Below are 26,768 nucleotides of genomic sequence, written 5' to 3'. Positions count from 1 at the left end.
ATCCTGGGGCAGCATCTATGTTTGCTCATCCCCAAGGCTTTGCTACTGTTCATGGAAACCCATCAAAACCCCAAACACTTTAAAGCCCCACTGAAGAAAGGATGGGTCCTTGACACCCAGACGGGTATATGGAGGGGGAGTCTGAAAGAAATAAAGTTATCAGAGTGAGCCCGTACAAATGAAAGTAGTTCTGAAAAGCTGTACCTACCTTCCAGCTCTTGTGGAAAGTGAGAAATTAACTCTCAGAGGGCACAGCAAAACGGTGAAACAGTTTACATTGTTTTAACCACAAGAGAAAAGATGGCTGAGATCCCAGGGGGAATTCAAAGATAGAGTTGTAAATCTCAATCAAAGCTGTATTGGGCATTCAGGAGTTTTGTTGCCCTTGGTATAGAATCCTTAACTTTTGGAAATTCAATTATAATAAACATTTTTTTCTGATGTAAATAAAAATTACAGACATGGTTACTCATGGATTAGTTTCCATTTATAGAAAGGTATGTGGAGGTTGCTAGAAGGGATTTTGCCAGGTAGGAAGGATGCCTGTGATCTGGGTATTAAAGGATTAATTTATGCAAAAGTTCTTCCCAGAACTCTGTTCTGTTGCTTCACCTCCTGATACAGTAGTTGGTCAGAGTCAGTGTTAGGTAATAAATCAGGTAGTTGCTTATGCTCAAATATCAAGTTCTACCCTGGGAGCCCTGTTTCAAAGGGCAGCCAGAAAGCAAGAACTCTCCTGCACCTTGTGTAAAGGTTCAGAGGAATCAAATCCTATTTTTGCAGTGTGTTCAAAGAGCAGCAAGATTGTCGCAGCTTAGGAGATTGTTAGAAATGAAACAACTCAGGCCCTTCTCCAAAGATGTCAGAACCTGCATTTTATAAAGATCTCTGGGGGATTTACATAATCATTCGTTTTGAAAACCACTGATCTTGATGGCCTATGGCTTGGATTACTTTCCTTGTGTTTTTACCCTCAGGGAGAGCTGCGCCAGCCCCGAGGTGAAGCTCTCATTACCCACAGCAGGGAGAGAGGAGAGGCCCCCCAGCAGCTGTATTTGGTGCATCTTGACAGTTACTAACATCCATTCGATTAACATTGTATTTCATTCCAATGAGATTTGTTCATATGGTCATATATCCCTTGGTCCTGAGGACGAATAAAATATGATCCCTACCTTGCAGAAGGGACAGCTGAGTAAACAAATAATTAGAATATATTGATAAGAGAAACTTTTTGCATTTGCTTTATTATGTATCAAAATAGCTTATTTATAAACATCTAAAATGCTCTTAATTCATTCAACAATTCCTTCCTGCTTTGTGCTAGGCAATTTCCTGAATAAGGATGAAGATTTATGGACTTCTAGCAAATTGAAGTACCATAGAGCAGATGGAATGTATATCGATACTAATAACACAGTGTGAAAACTAATGTTATATGATTATTTATAAACCTATGAGAAGTTAGTTCGCATTTATTCTCGTTTATGTTATTGCACTTCAATTCAGTAACCTGTAGGCCGTTTGACAATCTCACTTATCCTAAGTAGGCTAGGTTATATTGGCATCATGAGATGAGCGAAGAGGCAAGCTTCTTTATTCTCTGAAGATTTTGTATCTTCCCGAAATATTTAGAACTCATCAGTGAAGCCATGTAGACATGGGGTTTTGTTTTGTTTGGTTCTGTCCAAAGATTTTGAGTAATAGTTCCATTTCTTTAATGGGCAAGAGATATTTAGGTTTTTAACATATTTTAAGATGTGTTCTCCAAATAATTTGCCCATTTCATCCTGATTGTGAAACATAGTGGCTTGAAGTTGTTTGCGATATAGTCTCCCTTTTTAAATCTGTAGGTTCATTTGTGATATTAGCAAAATGTATTTTTTTCACGATCACACTTGCTAGGGTTTTTATCAATTTCATTAATATTTCCAAAGAACCAATTTTAGCTCTGTTGATTACTTTTCTGTTGTATGCTCATTAAGTTTTGCTCTCATCTTCATATTTTCAAACATTCTAAGTTTGGAGGGTTTCATATGCTATTTTTAAAATACCTTCTGGATATAGAAAGTTAGATCATTGATTTCTTTCCACATTTCTTCTCTTCTACTACCTCCATTTAAGATAATACATTTTAATCTAAACATCTCTTTAGCTTCGTTCCCCCAACTTTTTGTTAGTCATAATTCATTTTATTGCGTTCAAAATGTATTCTAATCTCAATTCTCACTTATTTGGCCCATAAATAATTTAGAAATTTATCAGATTTTCTAGCTTAATTCTACATTTCTGGATGGAAAAACACTTATAAATAATTGCAAATAATTCTATATTTTGACCATTCTGTGTTCTGAAACATTTTACGAATCAATGTTCTATGTGTCATTGCAAATAACATGGGTTCTTCTTTATTGTTTGAAGTGTTCTGTATATGTCAATTACATCAAGTTTGTTGATGGAATGGTTTAGATGGCTATATCCTTATTGAAATTTTATCAGATTGATGTATTTGAAGAGGAGTGCTAAGATTTCTCACTATGATTGTGAATATGGTTATTTGTCCTTTTAATTTTGTTAATATTTGCTTTTCAATTTTGAAGCTAATATAATTTCATTCAGGAAATACTGATTTGTGATATATATCTTCATGTAAATTGACCTTATTACCATTAAAGTCTATTTCTCTTTATTTCTAGTAATACCTCTTGCCTTAAAGACTACTTAGTCTGATTTTCGAGTCACTACACCAAATTTCATTTGTTTTGTGTTTACATGCTACATATCTTCTGATTTTTTTTAACCTTTTCATTTAAATTCTTATATGTAAGGCTTATCTCTTAGAAAAAACAAATAGCTGGGCTTTGTGCCTTTAACCAGACTGACAATTTTAGTATTTTTAACTGGAGTATTTATTTTACTCATGTTTAATTTATTTTTATATTTGGAATTTTGCTCATATCTTGTTATTTTTATTTCTCGTTCACCTATCTGATATTTATTGTTTTCTTCTTTCTTTTTCTTTTCTTTTTTTTTACTTCTCTTGATTATTTATTTATTTATTTTTTCCTATAGTGAGTTTTGGGGTATTATGTATTCCTTTAGTATTTCCTTTAGGAATTATTAATCCTTGAATTATTATAATTTAATGTAAAAATTGCCTTTACCATTTCAATGGTAATGCCAGAAATTTAGAATACTTTAGCTCTCTTTTTCTTCTTGTGTTATCGTTGTTATGTATTTTAGTCTTACATACATTTAAATCCCAAAGGACTGTATTATCATTTGTATTTATTTTATTCACGTATTTATTCTTTCTGCTTTTGCCATTTTTTTTTTTGAAATTCCATTTTTCCCTTTGGTATTTTATTCCTTCCATCTGAGGAACTCCTCTTGATAATTATTTTGGTGCAGATTTTCTGGCAATGAATCATCTTTGTTCTTTTTGCCTTTATTATTGAGGAATATTTTTGCAGGGCACCGAATTCTAGGGTGGTACTTTTTACGTACTTTAAATGTGACTTTCAATTGCTTTTAGATCAATTGTTTCTGCTGATAAGTCAGCTGTCAGTCTTTTCTGTTCCTTTGAAGGCAGTGGGACTTTTATTTTTGGTAGCTTTTAAGATGTTCTCTTTGATTTTACTATCAGTCTTACTTGTCTTTCCCTGGGCATGGTTTTCTGGTATTTATTCCACTTGAGGCTTGAAAGTCTTTTTGTATCTGTAGGTTGATGTACTTCATTAGTTTCGGAAAATTTTCTGAAACTATCATTTCCAATTTTACTTCTGTCCAATTATATCTTTCCTGTTCTTCTGAGAATCCCATTTCTCATATATCTAATCTTTTCACTGAGCCCTCTACATTTTTGAAATACTTTTCTTTATATTTATTCTCTTTTTGTTTTTAACCTCTATCTGTGCTTCAGTTTGGATATTTTATATCAACCCATCTTCCAGTTCATCATTCCTGTCTTCTACTCCTTTTACTCTGCTATTGAACACACCATATGGGTTATTACTTTTAAATGTTTTATTTTGGGCCCTAGAATTACCATTTGGTTCTTTCTATAGATCCCAACACTTTGGGAGTAAATTCTTCACCTTTTAATCTAATATAATTTTTCCTTTTATTTTCTTGACTATGTGCGTAGGTTTTTAAGTACTTGTCAAGTAATTTCAGTATCTAAATCACCTCTAGGTCTGATTAATTAGTCTTTTTATTTCCCTCAGTTTCAGTCATGAGTTTCTCTCTTTTACCATGTCTTGTAATTTTTAGTTTCCTGACAGCAATTTTGAAGGCCTAGGATAATGCTATCTTTCTCTTCAGGTGTCTCCTTTTCCCTTCAACTAGATGTATAAGTGGTAGCTGCTCATCTTATCAATCAAGGGCTGTGCTGAGTTGAGCCTATAATTCAGCCACAGTAATATTAAGCTTACCTACCCCAGTTTGCCTCTAGTTCTCCAGGCTTTTCAACTCTGAGCCAAATTTATCTTTAGGCCCTCTGTAGACCTGATATCTCTTTTACAAGATGGCCAAAAAAATTTGATTCTGCATTTTAGAATCCTTACATTTGTAGTTTTAATCTTTTACTATTTGAAGACTCAGAATTCAGAAAATGTTTTAGGAGAGTTGTCCATGTGCTTGAACTTCCCCAGGAAATAGCTTCTACAGGTTCAAAGTCTGTGTTCTTAGCTTCCTGCTCCAACAAGAATCAGCAAATGCCTCTAGGGTTTAACAGATTCAGAAGGCCAGCTAATCTCTTTGGGAATCTTACCTTTTTAGAGTATGATTGCTGTAGTAAATCTCACTGTTTGGAATGGGTTATTTTCTGAACTTTGCAAACTACATACGCTCCAAAACATTAGATACATGCATACATACATACATACATAAACATGTACATACATACATTCAACTTAATGAATCTCTAAATTGCCTAAAAGATGACTCTTCAAGCTGGTCATTATTTATAGCATTCTGGATAATAAACATTTTTTACACAGAAGGTATAGCAAACTATTTTTTATTGAGAGAAAAATATTAACAAATGTTTTTGAGAATTATAAAATATTCTGCATACATGTGGTAAAATTTTATGAGGTTTCACTAATAAAGAAGGACAAGCTAGAAAATGCATAGCATTTCAAAATAATACAAATATATATAAATATATATTTGCATCACCTCATCATCAATCTTTAGCTGACTTAAAAATAATTCTTTCTCTTCTTTTAGTCATTTTTCAAAATGAATTTTGCCTTTTTTTTCTATGCATGAGTGAGAAGTGAATAAAATAAGTCGGACTTTTTGGGGATGATGATAAATCTTTTTGGACATGTTGAATTTAAGGTGATAATGGAATTGACATGATACCAACAGGAATTTTGAGATGGGACTTTAGCTTAGCAACAAGGTCAGGACTGAAGTTATAAATCTGATAGACACGTGTACAGACGATAGTTTAAATTATGAGAGTGGATGGCATTTTCAAGTGAAAGAATGTAGAAAGAGAAGTAGCAAGGTCTGAAGTCCCTATAGCTCAATTTACAAGTATGTAAAGGAGTTGTTCAATTTACAAATATGAAAAGGAATTGGAAATAATAAGCCAAAGAAATGACAAAGACATAGAAAAAAAACACTGAGCTCCAATGCGTTCAAGGAAACTAAGAAAAGAGAAGGTTCAGAAGTTGGACCAAATTAAAATAGATGATTCATGCTTAGATTTGTGAGAGAATTACATTATATTTTATTCTTAATAGCACAAAGAACATTTTACTCTACATCCTAAAACAAAACCCGCTTTGATGATTGGGAAATTAAATGTTTTCTAACTAGTTTGCACTTGAATTTTTCTTAGACTATCTACATTTTACAATAAGCCAAACAAAATTTAAAAAAAAAATATGAATCCAATCTATTTTCCTCTTGATATTTGTTAAATTTCATCAAATCAATTACCTGAGATATTATTTTATTCTTGGTAATTACTTAGGTATTTATAATTCTTGAAGAAAAGTATTGATTCAATTAAAAATATAGACGATTTCTCTCCATAGGAGGTAATAAAAGCAAATTTTGATACATATGTTGATTTCACTGAGCAGAAAATACACCAAGATTGGACACCCCTTAAAAGGAATGGAATGATTCATTTTTTAATAAAAGGAATAAAACTGGGATGGTGTGCAACACTGCATTATCCCACAGAGCACTCACATCTGATTTTCAGGCTGTGTTCCCTACTGTTTACTGTGCATGATGGGTTTGTCCTCTCCCTGTCTTTGGCATTCACACGAGCGCAGTGGTGGTCACCAAGGCTTAAACAAGCCACTTTCTTAGCTTTATTTTTACATAGCACATTTGTTTTAAATGACAATTTCTGCCTCATCTCAGAAGCCACTAACAAAATTATTAAAATAGGACAACTTCCTAGAAGTTGCTTTTCAATATGTTCATTCTGAAACATGCATATCAATAGGTGTACTCAATTTGTTGTAGGTTATGTTCAACTAGACAAGTTTCTAAAAATATAACGAAACTTAAGAGATAGTTACCTACCTAGATTATTTCAACTATAAAATAAGCCTTTGGTTACTCCTTCATGCTCTATAATTTGTCTTATTTCTAAACATAGACACCTCATTCACTATTGCTGCTCCATAAATTACAAAAGTAGAAACTGAGAACTCAAAATAGTTTATGTTTAGTATAAACATATTGAAACATATTAGAATACAATTTAAGCTTAGGAGAAATTTACAATTGTATCACATCTAATAAAACATACTACTTTGCAGATAACCAAATGCCCAGAGAGGCTTTTGCCTATGTTAGTATTCAAAAAATTACTATGTAAATTTCATTTTCCCAGATGATGAACCTAATAATGAATTACCATATTATGCTTGTTTTCCTTCTAACTGCTGTGAACATTGAAGCTAAAAATTAGTACAGAGCAAATAGACTATGTCTCTTCCTTTCAAAATAACTCAATCAATGGCTAGGATTAGTTTCCATTTCTTGCTATGTAATATATGGTCAAGAGAATCACAACTGCCCAGAATGATACAATGGAACAATAAGTGTATTTACATGAAGCATTCTAAAAATTATTAATTCAATAGCCCAGATCAGATTTAAGGCTTAAAGGCAAATTGCCTCAAAGTTATGAGATACTTTGGGTTACAATTAATGTCACCTGTTTCCTTAATAAGGCATCTATTAAACTATCAACTCAGGAAATAACACACTTTAAGATGCTTTAAGATACTTAGTTACAACACTAATATCTAAATCATTAATGCAATGTGGAAATGATTATTATGCAATGGACAGGTTTATTTGTTACTATCATACTATGCTCTATTTTAATATTATATTCCCATTATTTTATTTTAACTGAGATGAAATTTTTTAAAGTTGATGATTTGGTTTAATTTTTCCCCTAAATCTAGGCAGGGGGATAATAACTAAAATATAATTAATTGAAATTTTGATGATAATATTGGATTCACACAGAACAGTGCATGGGGTAAATATTAACTATGCAACCGTTGGGTTACAAAAAGAAACTGAAACTCAAACAGGTTGGCCCTGTGAATCACACTCTTGTAACTAAGTCATTCCACGACTAAATGTACACATCAGGTGGGTTAAATATTCTGAACTTTGAGTTGCTCATGAGCATAAGACAGAAAGTCTAATAGAAAGAGCAGGAACTGGAAAATGCTAACACAAAATTTAAAACTCTGAACAGTTCACTATTTTGCCTTAATATTGCCCCTAGACATTTATTTATCACTTCTTCCCAATATTCATTGTTAAGCAATCACTTATTAACAAAATATTTTATGGGCATAAACATATCTGTTTCACACATACAAATACCACAGAATTTGCTTCCTGATTTTATTTCCTGTATTTCCCTTTTGGTCACAAACTGACCCATTCATATGGGAGACACACTCAAATTATTTTATTTTTTTGATGGGGTAGGGAAAACAATGGTTAAGATTTTATCATCTATTATCAGCAGTTCCTGGATTCCCATTTTGAGTTTTCATAATCTGTACATTTTTCAACCACCATTGCTTCTTTTGTGCACTGGATTACTTGAAGAATTTGAGGCAGTTGCAGCAGCTAAAGAATTAAATAGTATAACACAACTTTTTCAAACCATTGTGAATGGGGAAGGGAGGAAAAACCCAATACATACAGCTACATAAATTTGCCTTTTATGATTTTCCTTTCGATTAGTTTTTAAAATGAAAGGATTAAATTTTCATGTCTCCACAGAGCCTGGCCTTGTTTTTAAAAATGAAAAGAAAAATCATGAACTGCTTTATGGTCAAGGGAAAATTATTATCTGTCTTTATGCTTTGGAAGAGTTTCTAGTCCTTTGGGTCTCAATTCCCTCATACCATAAAGTTTTAGGATGTGCCCTTGCTGTGGTTTCAAGGCCATGTCCAAAGTCATGACAGCATAAGTTTTATGCTATGCTGTCCATCCTCACGCACAGCTGTGGGTGTGATTACAGAACATTTTGCAGCCAGCTTGGCCCTAATCTCTCTCTCTCTCTCTCTCTCTCACACACACACACACACACACACACTCTCTCTCTCTCTCTCTGTTTTTTTTTTTTTTTTTTCCACATGGGCAGGGACCAGGAACTGAACCCGGATCCTCGGGCATGGCAGGCAAGCACTCTTACCTGCTGAACCACCGTGGCCCGCCCCACACAGACTCTTTTATCTGCTAGATCACTTTACTCATTCCATATGCCTGAATATCTGCCCAATAGTTTTTTAAAAGTTGCACTTCTTTGGAATTTCTTTGAACAGAATGGATTATAGAGTGGCAGGGATGGATAAATTGGGCCAGGAAGTCAAGCACTTGGTAAGCTGTGTGTATTTCTTGAAGGGAGGCAGATGGGAGTTTTAAGCAGCAATCTTGTATCTATTCCTCCCAGAGCTGCGTGAACAATTTCTTTCATTGGTCACGGCGCTCTCCCGAAAGGGCTGCTCGCCATGAGCAGCATGCAGGATGTCCTACAAGAACCACAGAATCACAGAAATGCCACCCTCTGGGCAGTCTGCAGAAAGCTACCGCAGGTTTTAGTCCAAGTTCTGAACATAAAACCACAGGTCCCCTGAGGTCTTCTACCTCACACCAGAATGTCACACCTTTATTTCATCCTTCAACATATGGCAGTAAACAAAAACAAATGATCATTTCATCTTGATTATAAAGCCAAATCCCAATGAAAAAATGAATGAAAGTCACAGAAAATTTCCAGAGTGTTTTGTGAAATTCTTGTACACTAGTTTGCAAATATGTGTAACCATTTTTTCTTTTTAGCTCTTTTAGCCTTTTAATGAAAGTGATAATCTGTGCGTTTAAAAAATGTTAGCAGCTTTCCAGGGCTCTTCTGTTCTTATACGGGATAGGTAAAAGAACATTTTACAATCTCTGGCTTTTAAAGTTAAGATGAAGAAATACAAGTGTGCCAACCCCTCAAGCTCCCAAGAAAGCTATATTACTACCTTGATTCATTAGTACTACCACTACTCGTTGCCTTATTTGCTGTTAATTATAGTCCAATAAAAGAAGGATGCTGGTTTAAAGATCATAAGGTTACATTATTTCAATAAGAAAGGCACTAATGTTAAAAGTATAATAGCAAAAAATATTTAAAAACCCCAAACAGCACAAAACAACCAACAAAACAAGTATTTAATTTTTTCCTAAGCTATTTTACAATCAAAAATTTATTTTACTCATTTCTGTAATAAATTATATCTATCTGATGATTTTTTTTTCAACTAGAACTCACTGCTCTACAGTGAGTTTATTGGATTTATCTTTGGGTGCAACCAGGAAAATGTCAAGCAAAGTAATAAACAAAACTAAGTGATTTCAAACATCTCCTTCCAAATTTTATCTCAGAAAAAATATCTTATACTGCTTCAAAAATCTCTAATTGGTCTATTTTTAAGAGCACACTGCGTGATCACTGTAACAATCTATACAGTATACTAGTTTCACTTATAAACATGAAAGCCTGTTTTTTGTGTGATCTGTCAAACATGTCTCTGATGGCAGAAATGCAGACGTACAAATGAAGATACCTTTCAATTTGCCCTCATGGGACATCCTTTAACAACAGGAAGAGGGTGACACTCTGCTTTCAGAAGACGCTGTTAACATACCACTATGACTTAGGCAAATCAGATGGTAAATTACCTTGGAGAGGTCTCCAGCCTCCAAATAGAAGCAGATAATGAACACATTCCACGTAACCCAGAGGACTAGCCAGACAGCATACTGTAGGAAAGCAAGAGAGAAATAATACATAATTAATTTTGAATCAGCTGAGTAAGATCTAAATAGAGTTTAAACTTTTGGACACCCAGATGAATGGGAAATATTACCTATTGTTTCTTCCTAAAAAAAAAAGGATGAGGTATACATTTATTTCTGTTGACATTTTTTTGTCACTCTAATGGACTCTTTGCAGTATACAGCTCAACCTTGCTGAACTATAATTTTTAGGCTTGTAAACAAAGAAACAAGAGACTGCATATCTGTTTGAAGGATAAAATGATTATATCATCTAGATATCTAAAAAAATTGGATGCTCCAATAGACATATCACATGCAACCCATTAAAAAGTGAACTTCAGCAAAACCATCCCCACTTAGGTTAATGCACAGTCTTTCTCCAAGTCACTTAGGGTTACCTTCAACTCAGTTCAGGCCTCTGTCCCATCCAATCAGCTTCTAAGTTGACTTTCCCTCATTGATATCCCTCTTCATTTCTCTGTTCACCTTCTCATTTTATCCCATTACAATCTCCCCATATGGTTGCCATGTAGCTATAATGCCTAATTTTATTCTGTTGCTTGGTCAGTGGATCTTCTACATTGATGACTTTCTAAGACATAGCTCTAGATTGGAATCAACCCATTTCTCTGGACCATATAGTCAACTGAAATGTGTTAAGTGCCTGGAAGGTACTGAGAATACAAAGACCAAAGACAAATTCTTCCTGACTTCAAGTCAAGTTAAGATAAGAAAAGTGATGATTATCATAAAGGAATCATAAAGAAAGATGGGACAGTGCATTACCTATCCTGGGAAAAGTGGTCCTGCAAAGCTTTGCAGAAGAGGTGAGGCAAACTACTTTAACTTACTTTACTAGTTACAAGTATGAGGGTTGCATGGACTTTTGGTTGTGAACAAAGGAAACAGCATGTGTGAACAAAAAGGAGAAGCTAAAGAGGATGTCATGTCAGTTCCCTGCTAAATAAACACCAGTGGCTACCATACTTCAAGTTGAGTTCTGAAATCTTTATTTTTATGGTGCAAGGATCTTCATGATTTTGAAGCACGTTAACTTTTCAGCCACATGTTTCAGTTCATCTCTTGACTTAGCCTGGATTCCAGATACACGGAATTACTTGCTGTTCCATGTACAGGGAAAGCCATTTTCCACCTCTGTGAATGTTTGTATGTAATTCCTTTATCCTTGAATACTTTCCTCTAGGTACTCCTCTTTCCACTTATCAATATTATATTACTTCTTCAAATCTCAGTTCAAGTATCACTCCTTAATGATACTCAAGCAGATTTGGCTGGGTGCTATTTAGTGTTCCATTAAGACTTTGCTTGCCTTTAAGTCATTCTAAATATCTTATAGCTAACTATTTCCATATTTTTCCAACTCACAATGATAAGCTTCTTGAGAAAAAGGACTATCTTTTATTCATGTTTATATCTCGTATAGTTCCTTAGTGTTTTGCACAAGGTTAAGCACTCAGAAACTATTTTATGAATCAATAAATTGAATAAGTAGCATATGGAGAAATTATTTTGTTTTTCAGATGCAGAGTCTCTCTTCTCCTCCCAGACATGGTTTTTCCTAGAAGTATGCTGTGATCAGTCCTGAAGTATAAAGAGCAAGAACCCTTTATGATGAGCTCATGTAATAATAAATGGAAACTCAGCTGTTTGCTAAGGATGATGAGTTTAGCTAACCGCTGAATATGTGTGCTGCTGAGTGGAGTGTAAAGTGAGCATAAAATCTGAATGGGACAAGACAAAAGAAGTGATTTCAGAGGCTGGATGGGGTGAGAGTCAGGGACTAGAGATGGGCTTAGGGAGCTGAGCAGCTACAGCAAGAGAGGAACACCAATTATGGAACAGAGATCTAAGGAGGCATTGAAGTTTTGTTCGGTATTTTGAAATGTAAACTCAGGCTTACCACAATTTTTAAAAACTACAATGTACATTCTTTGACTGTTTTGTAGTTTTGGTTTTAGTTTTAGAACAACTCTGATGTGATGGTTCCTATTTTAAAGGTTACAGAGTGAAAAATAAACATGCTTACAGGTTTCAGTCACTTGGTCCCAGTGAACATAAGAAAGAATGAAAGACACATTGAGGTGGTTTATTATATTCTTTGTTCATGGAGACACACTTTCCCCATCTTATAACTGGCAACTAAATACACATTATTTACTAGAAGCCAAAGTAGCTAGATAAACAAAATATTTGGTAACAGTGAGCAAAAGAGACTGTATTACATACATAAAATGTGATGGGTGTGCTTCCTGATATGGCATTAAGAGTATCAATGCAGCAGTTTTTCTATTTCAAAACAAACTGAAATTATATTTTAAGCTCATTAAATTCTGAAAAAGTTCTGTGCATCTATAAGGTATACCTGGTACAACCACTACTTTAACATTATAAGAATTTGGAACATTCATCCAGATTAATTTAGATGTCACACTTACAAGAATGTGAACATATAAATGTAAGTTTTACTTATCTTGTTAAAAATCATTGATAGACATTTATGTTTTAGCCACTAAAATTAGTAATTTTGTGGAAGGATAGGTAAGAGAATGGGTCTCATACAAATGTAATGCATATGGAGATCAAGGACGTGGGACCTAAAATCCAGATCCTACAACTGTGACTATGTGTAAGTCACCGAGCCCCACCACACTTCAGTCTCCTCATCTACAAAACAGGCAGAGCCATAATGGGGAAGTCTGGCATTCATTTGAGGATGGAATAATAGAATGTTTGAAAGTACTCAGCACTTGACCTCTCATTGCATGTTGGCATTTTATTATAATGATTACGGTACATCATCAGCTCTCCCTTTTTAAATAATGCAGCAGTAACTCCAAAATTTGCATCTTTTTTGACAGATTAAAAAGTATTTCCTATATCTTCCATCTAATTGCATATGTAACCTAGACTTGTTTCTTTAATACAATGCATACTTTCCTAGATCTTCTTCTTTGGTCTATTAATTCCATTCTTTATAGATTAATGACATTTTATGAAACAAATGCACCGTTTTTCATTTGGTTTCATTAAAATGATAACATTGTTTCTGATTTAGCATACCATGTAATGAGAAAGCATCTTCTATTTTTTTATAGTATTTATTTGTAGGAATTTCACTTTTTATCCCTTTTCTTCCATAATAATCCAGTAGGATTTGTCAAGAAAGAACCTAATTAATGTTCCTTCCATATCTTTGCACTTACATTATTTTTATTTTATTGTGTATTTTAGTACAAATAAGTTTGCCCACATTGTATTTTACTTCATCAAAGATTTACAAAAGAGATTTACCTCCTCTAGCGATACTTTAAAATACAAGATGCCCACTCGGATGTTCGAGAAAATAATTGCTGCCCTTGTATCACTATCCAAAAGTAAATCTTTATCTAATTTCCTATAATTTAACTTCCTTATATGTGTTTTCTTCATCTTTTATTTTCTACTTTCTATTAATCTTTTTCCACATTTGGTTTTCTCATTTTAATAGCTTACATTTCTCTAAATCAATTTTCCTCCAATTGGATTTTGCCTAGTTGTCTGAATATTGATGAAGATCTTCATTCCCTTGTAATTTGTCTTCCGAGTGATATTTTTTTTTGTCAAGAAACCTTATTGTTTATCAGGTTCTTAAAATTATGCATCATAATTATTTAAGACTGTAAAGATCCCTGATAACGTCTTTCCAGTTGCATGGTAGTTGATGCTACATAATTGACAGTTCTTCTCTTTGAGTATAATTGAAAATAATGTCCTGCCCAGGAGAGATTTTTCTAACAGGATAACAAAGTATTTAAGACTAGCCAGATATTACCTAATTGGTCATATGGTCCTATAAAACTAATCTTGGTATAGCCTCATCTTAGCCTGTGAAAAATAAAAACGCTTACATTTTGTATTTCAGGTAAAACCTTTGAGACTTTGTCTGAGACAAATTCTGTTGCATGATGAAATTCACTCTTTAAGGGCTGACTTTTGCAGCACTGAGTGGATCATCTGAGAGGTGATTCAATTTGAGTCTCAGGCTAAAGGGTCACAACTATCAGCCCCAAAATATAACTGAGTAAAGATAGTTTCCCTCTTATTTTTGTGGCTCCTAGTGATGGAATCAAATTAACTCTGTAAGATAAAAACAATTAAGGTTGTGATCCTGATGAGCTAAATTATTAAAGTTACCAGACCCTGAGACACTGGCACTATTCTATATCCTGGTTATGTCATAATTAGAGAGGTAGGGCCTCAGACTAAATAAAAGGATGATAAACATTTTATTGGAAAATAACCCACCACACCTTAATGACACTGTCAAAACATTTCCAGTTCTCTGACAAATAAAGCTGCTGAAAATTAAAAGTCTATAGCTTTTAAAGTATTATTTTAATCTATACAAAGCACTTAAAATATACCATGTAGTATCTTTAAATTTTCAAAGGTAATAATTTTGTTACAAGTTAAATGTTAATTAGTATTTCTACTATCTTCCCCTCTCTGGGGATAATTTATCTGATTTGTAAATTGAGGGACTGAAAAATTCCAGCAGGTTAAAGTTTTAATATTTTCTCTAAAATGATTCTAAGGATACAATCTGATCCCCTAAAGCCAGGATCCTAGATATTCTCATCCTATGGTTCCTTCATTTTTGATTATTTGAAACTGTCCTGTGTGTTATTATAAACTTAGGTTCCATATGATTTAGCTTTGATTTTGAGAGCCAATGTATTGCTGGAATAAATGGACTTTTCCTAAAATTGAAAGGCTGTGTTGCATCTGTCCATAAATTTAAACCTGAAAACTCTTAAGGTAGAGAAACAACAAAAAAATGTCCCAAAGTTATGCTACTGGCATGATGATAGAAAATAACACTTAAAAAATTTTATTTGAAGAGGTGAAATATTCAATTCCTTTTGTTCCAAGTGACAACAAATAGGAAAGCCATTCAAAATAATGCATCAGAGGATTGTGGAAGATAGTGGAGTAGGAAGCTTTAGAGTTCAGTCCAAAAGAACAACTGTTAAACAGGATGAGCTGTTTGAAACAACGATTTCAAAACTCTGGAGGCCAGAAAACACTGCACACCTTAAAGAAAGAGTGGAAGGGAGATAAATTATAGTAAAAACCAGCAAATTGCTCTCTCCATGCAGTGGTTCCTGGCACCCCTTCCCCACTCTCATGGCAGGCCACTGTGGATTCCAGTTCCCGGCTAGCTCACTCAGTGACAGAAAACCCTATTCCCCAAGACCAGGGGTGGACCCAGCAGATCGCTGATCACAGATTTTGATTAGCAATTTCAGATCACTGAGGGCCCAGCTCTGAAGGTGGTGATTATTCCAACCTGCCCCAGATAAAGGTGGGGATGGTGGAGACTTAAAGATGCTCTACTTCTTGAGGGTGGGACAGGGATAACTAGTTGAAGGACTTCATTTTGAGGGTAGGTCAAGAAAGCTCAGTTTCGGGAAGCCATGAAAGAAGCTTCTGGCACTCTTCCTGATCTCCTCCCTAGGGCATTTTGGAGCCAGCGTGTGCCTCTTTTTGGGTCCCTGGCCCTGTCTCTGGGAAAGATACACTTGGGAAACTCCTCTCTCATGTGTCCCCCTCCAAGAATTTGCCTTAGGGAAACATAATTTAAGACGATGAAAGGAGTGTAAGAAATTATAGGGGCAGACAGTCTGGGGGAAAGGCTTCCCTGCTGTGAACACCTGAGAGAGGGAGGTCTGTCTCCTGGGAAATAGCGGGAATGTTTACTTCTATACACAGGAGAATTCCAAAACAAATAGCAAGTATAAGCCAAGGGCAAGACACTGGCTCAGAAAAGATAGGGAGGGCCCTGCACCAAGCATTCACCTTGAGTGGTTCTCCCTGACAGGAAGGATGAAGCTGAGTTATATCTGACTTAGCATCAGCTGGTTACAAAATCAAGAAACATACATACCAGGAAATAAAGCCCGGAAAAGACATTTTTTGAATAAACATTTTAAACTATAAAAATGTATAGTTGGGCGGACCACGGTGGTTCAGCAGGCAAGAATGCTTGCCTGCCATGCTAGAGGACCCGGGCTCGATTCCTGGTGCCTGCCCATGTTAAAAAAAAAAAATGTATAGTGTGCAACAAAAGAGTACATGACAAAACAAACAAACAAGAAGTGATGGCCCATTCAAAGCAAGAGGATAAAAATCCAGATCACATCAATGAAGACCAGAATGAGTACATACAAAACAAGGACATTTGAAAATGATCTTAAAAATAATCAAGGAGATGAAGGAAAATACAGAAAAAGAACTAAAGAATATCACTGAATCACTGAATGAGCAAGAAGAGCATCTTAGTAAAGAGACAGAAATTGTAGAAAGGAACCAAACAACACTATTGAAGTTGAAGACCCCAGTAACTAAACTGAAAAATTCCCAGGAGGGTTTCAGTAGCAGAAGGGAGCTGTTAGAATCAGCAAACTTGAAGATAAGATTAAAGAAATGAGTCAGGCTGAGGGACAGAAAATATGTATATATAATATATATATATATAAAACCCAGAACCAGATGGCTTCCAGGGGAATTTTACCAAATATTTCATAAAGACTTAACACCAATTCTGCTCAAACTCTTCCTAACAACTGAAGAGGAGGGAACACTCTCTAATCATTCTATGAGATCAAAACTACCCTCTTACCAAAGACAGATTAAAAAACCACCAAAAAAAAGAAAATTACAAGCCAATTTCTCTTGTGAATACAGATGCTAAAATCCTCAACAACATACTAGCAAACTGAATTCGATAGCACATTAAAAGAATTATACACTATGATCCAGTGGGATTTATCCTCGGTACATAAGGTGGTTCAACATAAGGAAATCAATTAATGTTATACACCACATTAACAGAATGTAGGAAAAAAACAAAACACATGAACACAAAAATGGATTTAGAAAAGGCATTTTATTAAATCCAGCATCCTTTTCTGATAAAAACTCTTAGAACACTAGGGATATGAGAAAACTTCTTCAACGTAATAAAGCACATATATGAAAAACCAACTGCCAACAACCTACTTAATGGGAAAAGACTGAAGGTTTTCCTTCTAAGACCAGGAACAAAACAAGGATGCCCCTACCACCATTATTCAGCATTGTGCTGGAAATTATTGTCAGAGCAATTAGGCAAACAAAAGAAATGAAAGGCATCCAAATTAGAAAGGAAGAAATAAAACTATCTCTATTTGCAGATCACATGATCCTAAATACAGAAAATCCTGAGAAATCCAAAACAGATGTCTGAGAGCTAATAAATGGAGTCAGTAAATTGGTGGGGTCCAGATTATCACCCCTAAACCACTAATGTTTCTATAGAAAAGCAGTGAGTATTCAGAAGAAGAAATCAAGGAAAAGTTCCATTTACAATAGAAAGTAAAATTATCAAATATCTAAGAATGAATCAAACCAAGGATGTGAAGAAACTATGCACATAAAATACAAAACATTGTTAAAGGAACTCAAAGAAGACCTAAATATATGGAAGGACTTATTCATGGATTGGAAGATTACATATTGTTAAGATGCCAATCTTTTCCATAATTATTAATAGATTCAATGCAAACCCAATTGTTCTGGTTTGCTAGCTGCAGGAATGCAACACACCAGAGATGGATTGGCTTTTAATAAAGGGATTTATTTTGCTAGTTCTTCAGAGGAAAGGCAGCTAACTTTCCACTGAGGTTCTTTCTTACGTGGGAAGGCACAGGATGGTCTCTGCTGGCCTTCTCTCCAGGCCTCTGGGTTCCAAGAACTTTCCCCGGGGTGACTTCTTTCTACATCTCCAAAAGCCTGGGCTAAGCTGCGACTGCTGAGATGAGGAATGCCTAGCTGCTTAGGCTAGGCGGTCTCTCATTTAAGCATCAGCCAATTAAGTCAAACGTCCTTCATTGCAGCAGGCACGCCTCCTAGCCGACTGCAGATGTAATCAGCAACAGGTGAGGTTCACGTGCCGTTGGCTCAAGTCCACAGCAACAGAACTAGGTGCCTTCACTTGGCCAAGTTGACAACTGAATCTAACTACCACACCAATCAAAATTCCAACAATCTTCTTTGCACAAATGGAAAAGCCAGTTCTATAGATAGAATACCAGACAGTGGATGAATAAAGAAATAGAGAACCTAAATAATATGATAAATGAATTAGAACTAACAGACATATACAGATTGTTCCACCCCAAAACACAAGGATATACAGTTTTCTCAAGTGCTTATGGAACATTCTCCAGGATAGAAAACATACTGGGGCATAAAGTCTTAATAATTTTTTTTTTTTTTTTTAACATGGGCAGGCACCGGGAATCAAACCCAGGTCCTCTGGCATTGCAGGCAAGCATTCCTGCCTGCTGAGCCACCATGGCCCACCCAAGTCTTAATAATTTTAAAAAGGTTGAAATTATTCAAAGCACTTTCTCTGCTCATAATGAAATGAAGCTGGGAATCAATAACCACTGAAGAATGAAAACTTTCAAAAATATATGGAGTTAAGCAACACACTCTTTTTTTTCAACTCTTTTTATTGTATAACATAACAAAAATACTAAGAAATAAAAAAAACAGTAGTTTTCAAAGCACTCTTCAACAAGTAGTTACAGGACAGATCCCAGTTTGTCATGGGCTACCATATCATCATCTCAGATTGTTCCTTCTAGCTGCTCCAGAACATTAGAGGCTAGAAGGAATAAATATTTTTTTATCATCACAATCAACTTTTTTTTTCTTTGTGAAAAATAACATATATACAAAAGAGCAACAAATTTCAAAGGACAACACAATAATGAATTGTAAAACAGATTTCAGAGTTTGGTATGGATTACAATTCCACAATTTTAGGTTTTTACTTCTAGCTACTCTAAGATGTTGGAGACTAAACTAAATATCAATATAATGATTCAGCAATCATACTCATTTGTTAAGCTCTACCTTATCTGTAGGGTTTCTACCATCATCTTTGATCTTTCTCCCATTCTTTAGGGGTATTTGGGCTATGCCCATTCTAGCTTTTTCACATTGGAAGGGGTTGTCAATAATATTGGGTAGGGAGATGGAACTAGCTGATGTGCTGGAACAGCTGGGCCCTCTAGGTTTCAGGACTTATCTGGTCCAGGGACCCATCTGGAGATTAGGGATTTCTGGAAAGTTACCCTAGTGTATGGAAACTTTGTAGACAATCTTATGTAATGCCCTAGGCATTCTTTAGGATTGGCTGGAATGGTTTTGGTTGGGGTTTGGCAAGTTATGATAGGTAGCAATGTCTACCTGAAGCATGCTTAAAAGTGACCTCCGGAGTAGCCTCTATTTGAACTCTCTCTGCCACTGATACCTTATTTGCTACACTTCTTTTCCCGCTTTTGGTCAGGGTGGCATTGTTGACCCCATGGTGCCACGGCCAGGCTCATCCAATGGAGTCATGTCCCACACCACCAGAGAGACTTTCATTCTTGGATGTTATGTCCCACATAGGGGGAGGACAATGATTTCACTTGCAAAATTGGGCTTAGAGTCAGGTCACATCTGGGCAACAAAAAAGACCCTCTGGAAGTAACTCTTAGGCATACCTATAAGTCGGCTAAGCTTTTCCTCTATATACATAAGCTTCACAAGACTCCTCTCTATATATAAGCTTCATAAGGGCAAGCCTCAAATTCAAGGGCATGGTCTATTGGTTTGGGTGTCCCTAATGTTTGACACAGTATCAGGGGTTTGCCCAGTGGTAAAGTTTAATAGTCCCATATTTTTTCTCCCATCCCTAAAAGGACTTTGCCGATCATTCGTATTATCTGCTTGATATATTCTAGGATGTATCCAGGTATTACATTAAGCTATACAGGATTAAAGGCCCTCATTCTTATTCTGGGCTCCCTGTATTTGGATTGTTTAAATGAGCTATCCAGACAGGTTGAGTTAGATTATGTGCTACATAAAATTTAGGTCCTGGGCAAAATAAACCTTTCTTCCATTGGTCTCAAAGGGTAGGTGAGGTTCTAAAATATACACAATGTCTTCTTTACCCATGTTCTGAATCAACTTAATCCTGACCTGATCAGCTTCATTCTTATCTCTGTAAATACCAGGCTATACATATAAAACAGCCTCTCAAAATCCACAAATAATAATTACCACTCTGGACTAAATGTGATTGGTATAAGAACTTACAATCTAGGCTCTTATTTTCTTATAAGCATTTTTAAAGGAGAACATATAATAATTGCTCTTTTTTTCTGGCTTATTATGCTTCACCAAATGTCCCACAAGTTCATTCACAATGTTGCATGCCTCATAACTTTGTTCCTTTTCATAACAGCATAATTTTCAATCATAGGTATACAGCATCATTTGCCAATCTACTTCTCATTAGGCATCATATATAATGTCCAAAGTCCCCAGTCCATCAACACTCTCAAGTTTAGATAATTTCATTGTTCCCAAGAGAAAGATAACCAATAAGCACATCCTCATCAGATAGGAAATCTAAACCTCCCCTTAACTCTGGTCCCTCCACCCATTATTTACACTTGCGGAGCAACACACTCTTAAACAATCAGTGGGTGAAAGGAGAAATTGCAAGAGAAATCAGTTAATAGCTGAAAACGAATGAAAATGAGAATACAAGATATCAAAACCAATGTGATGCAGTGAAGGCAATACTGAGAGGGAAATTTATAGCTCTAAATGTGCACATTAAAAAGCAAGAAAGAGCTAAAACCAAAGACCTAACTAGGCAACAAGAAGCTAGTATAAGTGGAAGAAAAGAAATAATAAAGATTAATGTGGAAATAAGTGAATTGGAGAATCAAAACCAGTAGAGAGAATCAATAAAACCAAAAGTTGGTTCTTTGAGAAGATCAATAAGATTGAAAAACCCTTAACTAGACTGACAAAGTAAAAAGGAGAGCCAATGCAAATAAATAAAATCAGAAATGAGAGGGGGCTCATTACCATGTTGAACAGCTAAATGCCAACAAACTAGACAACTTAGATGAAATGGACAATTTCTTAGAAACACACAATCTACACTGACTCTAGAAGAAATAAAAGACCTTAAGAAATTGACCACAAGTGAGGAGATTGAAATAGTTATATTCAATCCTCCCAGGACCTGATAGATTCACAGGTGAATTCTATCAATCATTCCAAAACTTGTGCAGAATTAGTATCAGTCCTGCCCAAAATCTTCAAAAAAATTGAAGAGGAGGGAGCAGGAGGGAGCAGAATGAGTTTCCTAACTCATTCTATGAAACCAACATGACCCTAATACCAAAGTCAGATAAACATGCCACAAGAAAAGAAAATTACAGACCAATTTCTCTAGTGAAAATAGATGCAAAAATGCTCAACAAAATGGCAGCAAATCGAATACAACAGCACATGAAAAGAATTATACACCATAACCAAGGGGGTTTTATCCTAAGTATGCAAGGATGGTTCAACACAAGAAAATCAATTCATGTAATACAGCTCATTAACAAATCAAAGGGGAAAAATCATATGATCATCTTGATCAATGCAGAAAAGGCATTTGACAAAATCCAACATCCTTTCTTGATATCATTTTATCTGCTTAGGAAGTCTTATCATTTTCTCACCCAGTGTTATGAAAAACAAAGAATGAAAGTGGCCCAAGAAAAGCAACTTATTTCTTAATTATCGATCATTTTATCAGCAGCGATGGTCTGCTTTATGATGTAAATCCTGTCTCCTAATTCATAAATGCTTTTGCATCCAATCCATGCTATAAAAACTTGTCCCATAGGAGAAATACCTACATAAAAACACAACATTATTATGGTAGTTATAGGATTGATTATGCTTCCTAGTTTGTTAGAAATTTTTGCTTGTTTTCTGTTTCTTTTTTTTTTTTATTATTCCCCCTGCAATCAGGGATAAAGACTCTGATCAGGAAATCAACCAGAGTCTAGTAGAAACCAAAGGTGAAATCATAGACCAGACTTGCAGAGTGTAGTGGAAGGCAGATTTCTACCTTTCCTGTTTGCCAATGCTGTTAACACATGATCAAACTCCCTTGTGATATTATATTGACTTAGAACTTTTAAAGTCTGCCTAAGTTTCAGTTCATTTTTAAAAAAGATTCATGTTTTCCCCCAAGTTACAGAACTGCCTTATTGTAGAAAATATTTAAAGTTTAGACATCAAAAAGGAGAAATTGAGAAAATACCACCCTCGGATAAAATCCCTGGTGTCATTTTAGTGTATATGTGTCCACCCTTTTTCCTATGAATATATATTTTAAACATATGTATTCAAATTAGATAGGAATCTCCCTTTATATTCTATTTTGTTATCTTTTTTTTCCACTGTATTATAAAATTGAGTATTCTATAATGTATATCAAATCAATGCTATCCTGTAGTTTACTTAATTCTTTATTTTACTATTTTTATGCTGTTCTTATTTTTCTATTATGAACAATTCCTAATATTAGAGTTTTGCTTAAAAATGCTGACTTAACTTTACATATGAACTATTCTGGAAATCATACCTGAAAAATATTTTGTTTAAACAAACCATTCCTGAGATAGTCTATATATATTAGAACATCTGATTGGCATTATTTTAATGCATAGACAAACATGGCTTTCGAACATGAGGCAACTCCAAAAAAAAACCAGTATCCCCAAAGGACCTTCTATTCTTCTTGAAGCAAAAAAATAGAAAGTAATTCCTTTTGATTAAAAGAATAATATCATATACATTTAGCATGAAGGAACCTGCTTAAGACTGATTTATTGCTTTTTACTCATGAAAAGTACTTCCTATCAGATATTTACAGCTCTGAGCCCAGGAACAGTCCATTAAAACAAATTTTTTTTATATTAAATAATAATGAATCAAGTTACAGAGGTATATTCTAATTGATACATGTGAACAAATTAGATATTTGAAAAGCTAATAAAACATAAGAACTGGTGAGAAAATGCCAAACTAAACATTTAAAAACTGACAATTGTTCAATGTAACTGCCATCTCTCTCTCTCTCCAGAGGGCTGCTGGAATTAGGAGGGATGGTGCAGTTCCGTGCCCTGTCCTGGAGCTATGTCACTCCAGACCCTTCTGTTCCTTGGAAAAAGAAGCCAAAAGCCCACTGGTGTTTAAACTGGGCAATCAGGCCTGAGTGTCAGTTTGGGGAGCCCTGCCTGGGTCTCTCCTTACCATCACCAACAGGTAGGCCTGAGCTTTCTCTGGTCGCATCACAGATTTAACCCCATCACTGAAATGTAGGGTTTGTGTATTATCCATATAAAAATTACTTTTTCTTAAATGACACAATTTTTGCCCACTTAATCTCTTGTTACTTTTGCTTCTTTGAAGCACATCATAATGGTAAGCTGAGCGTGTCTGTTCAATTAATGTCCCTGTACCCTTTAACATAGTATTATAGCAATTTTATTCCTGTATAATTGCTTGTACAGCAGGGCCTTAAGACTTGCATGTAGAATACATAGATCAGAAAGTGATATGTGATGAGAAAATATTCTCCCTCAAAACAGTGAAAAGGAAACATCTGTTTTCTCGTGGCATATTCCTCACCACTGTGCGTGGAGAAGTTACACTAAAAAGCAGTATTCCCTTTTGCCAGTCAGTGAAGAACTTAAAAGTCATATGTACTGATCACTTTGGTTTTCAAAATCACAGTTCAATAACTCAAATAAGAGTTGTTTCTTCATGTTGAAGCCTCTTGGACTAGTCCAATAATACTAAAGAACGTGGGAAGGAAATTGCCACTATTTCTGCTTATCTAGATGTTTGAAGAGGAAGACAAGATGGTATCATATCCATTTTCTTAAAATAAAGGTCACATGGATTTGAAGTTTTTATAATAATTCTAGTACTGTCTCACAGTTAAAGAATAAGTTTCTGTGGCTTTAGTCATTGAGTCTGCAGTAATTTGTTACCGCAGAAACAGGAAGCTAAGAAGTCCTTGCAAATTTTCTGTCCTTCAGAACTCATCGATGGAATGGAATGCTGGAGAGTATTCTTCCCAAATACTGGGAAATGAGTGGAATTATCTTCAAAATTGAGACAATTATCTTTAGGCAATTACATCACCACTTCAGAACCAGTCTACCACTAACCTTGGAATAGCATGCAAACAGAAATACCTTTTATTTTTTTAATTTATTCAGCTGATAAAATTCCCATGAAGCCCTTTGATAGGAAATGAGGCACTCTGGTTTCATGAGTCTCAAAAAGGTCTCAGTGTATTTTAAACTCTGACAACATTAGGTTGCTTTATTGTTTTCAGAAATTACTGTATAAATTCTGGGATGCAGGAATCAATAAGCTTAGAGTCCTGAATATTTTTAGATTATAAAATTGTCAAGATGAGCTAAGTAGCTAGAAAAAGACACAATCTCAACTTTTTATTGCAGTGAAATTCTAACTTTGCAAAAGCAAAGGAATTGAAAAGCACATGTCCATCACTAGTGATTTGATGGTCCAATATATTTTAGTTGGGATAATGGATTCCATGATGCCATTAGAACATATTAAAAATTCTAATGAACAAGTAGCCATACCACTCAGTCCTAAATTGATCAGCCATCAGTTGCCTTGAAAATTTGGTATTGTCCAATATCTGTCAATCCAGTATTATAGGAAACATTCCTCTATGTCACGTCACTGTATGAGTAAGTACTGCCATATCTGGCCCAGTGGAGTGAGTGGGAAGCATCACTTCAACTTATATGTATATATGTTTCTATGACCACTTTGGAGATAACTATGATTTCAATTGATTAATGTACCCCCAAGATACTTACATTTAATCTGATCTAAAATGTTGAGTTCCTTCCCCTTTTAACAAATGATTAATTTTAAAAGATGCATTATTATCCATATACTGAATTACTGGCTTTCGGCAGTGCTCCATGAAGGAGTGCCTGGCAAGCATACACCGTGACCCCAGTTGTGACAAACACTAATATAAAGAGAGGCGATCTCTTGCAGCTGGACGTGACTGACCTGGGGCCTCAGACCACCACAGGCTGATCTGGAGGAGCTCAGCCTCCCAGCAGATTTCCAAACTATTTGTAGCCTGAGACTCCATTGGATAGTTCTGCTCAGAAGAACATATATACTACATAAGCTCTATTAAAAAAGATTGGCTTGCTACTGCATCAAAATAAAGTCTGCCTACTTAGTAGGGCCACTAGTTCCCTATGAGTCCATAGAGTCTCTGCAGTCATCTTCAGGCTGCTTCTTAATAGAGCCTCACTGGGTCCATCTATTATGAGAAGACTATAGGTAATATGGATAAATTAATGAGGCGATGATTAGCTCCATGAGCAGATAGAAACACAAGCATGCACTTTTCCCATGGTATCCTCAGTGAGGGGCTTGGGTACTTTCTAGACTGCTACAGTTCATCTGAACAGTGAAGCTCCAAATTTGCTCAAGTTTATTACTTTTATACTTGCAAATGGTTAATAAATAATTAAAATAACATAGTTTTTCCTCTTCTAGATGCATTTATTTTTAAAATTTTTAAATAAAAAATTTACCAAATAATATTCCATCACTATTTTCAAGAGCTTGGTTCACAAGATTAGCTTCAGGATTATTTTGGTTAAATGATGGATAAAAAAAGAAAGCAAGGGCAAGGTTTTCACCTGCCATGCTGGAGACCCGGGTTTGATTCCGTTGTCTGCCCATGCGAAAAAACAGAAAAACCAACTCGATCACTTAGAAATGCTTTTTGGTTGCCTATCTAATGGCAGGTGGCTTAAATACTAGTTTTTTTTCTCCGTTGTTTTTAAAATTTCTCTCGTGTATTAAGTTTGCAAGCGGGTTGCTATTGGTTCAATGTTTCAATGCTTCCCTGGTTAGAGACCTACAAATCTGGAATTTCCTTTCAAATCCTCACACAATAGGATATCATGCAGATGGATTGTGCTGAGCAGAAAAGGTCCCTTCCTTCTGCAATGTTTTATTCTTTCAAGAAAGAAAAACTTTCTCAGAGGTACTTCATACAACTCATTTGCTGGAACTGTGTGCCACTGCCTACTCTGAATCCAGTCACTGGCAAAGAAGTTTGGGATTATTAGGGTTGCCTTTAACCAACTGTAATTCAACCCCTGGATGTGAAGGAGGATTAACCTCTTTTAGAGTTTTATTGTCTATCCATTACCTGAACAAAACTGGATCCTGTTAGTAGAAAAGAATGGGGGTATTCTAGCACTGCAACCTTCATACAGCCTAATTTTTGGCTTCTCTTTAATATGTAAAAGTGAATAATTGTTGTTTTATATCTCTTGTGAGTCCTTTTTGTTCCCAGTGAAATACCTAAGACATTTCTTCAGTAAGTCTGTACATATTTAACTAAATAAAAAGGTAACTTAGCAATTGCAACCAAAGTAAATGTAAGATTT

At 35.2% G+C, this 26,768-nt stretch overlaps 1 protein-coding gene across 3 annotated transcripts in view; it reads right to left on the bottom strand.

Annotated features, from left to right (window-relative positions):
- NKAIN2 (sodium/potassium transporting ATPase interacting 2) overlaps positions 1–26,768 on the bottom strand; it is a 1,040,630-nt gene that overhangs the window by 451,691 nt on the left and 562,171 nt on the right. For all 3 annotated transcript variants that reach the window (XR_013176421.1, XR_013176423.1, XM_077162805.1), the window contains one exon: positions 10,240–10,320. Coding sequence is in view for 1 of the 3 variants with exons in the window: in XM_077162805.1 (XP_077018920.1) it covers positions 10,240–10,320 (81 nt within the window). In the remaining 2 variants the exon portion in view is untranslated. The remainder of the gene's footprint in view (positions 1–10,239; positions 10,321–26,768) is intronic.

Source organism: Tamandua tetradactyla, chromosome 5, assembly GCF_023851605.1.
Source record: "Tamandua tetradactyla isolate mTamTet1 chromosome 5, mTamTet1.pri, whole genome shotgun sequence".
NCBI lineage: Eukaryota > Metazoa > Chordata > Mammalia > Pilosa > Myrmecophagidae > Tamandua > Tamandua tetradactyla.
The sequence above is the reverse complement of the archived record's forward strand: the minus strand, read 5'-3'. Positions and strand labels throughout refer to the sequence as shown.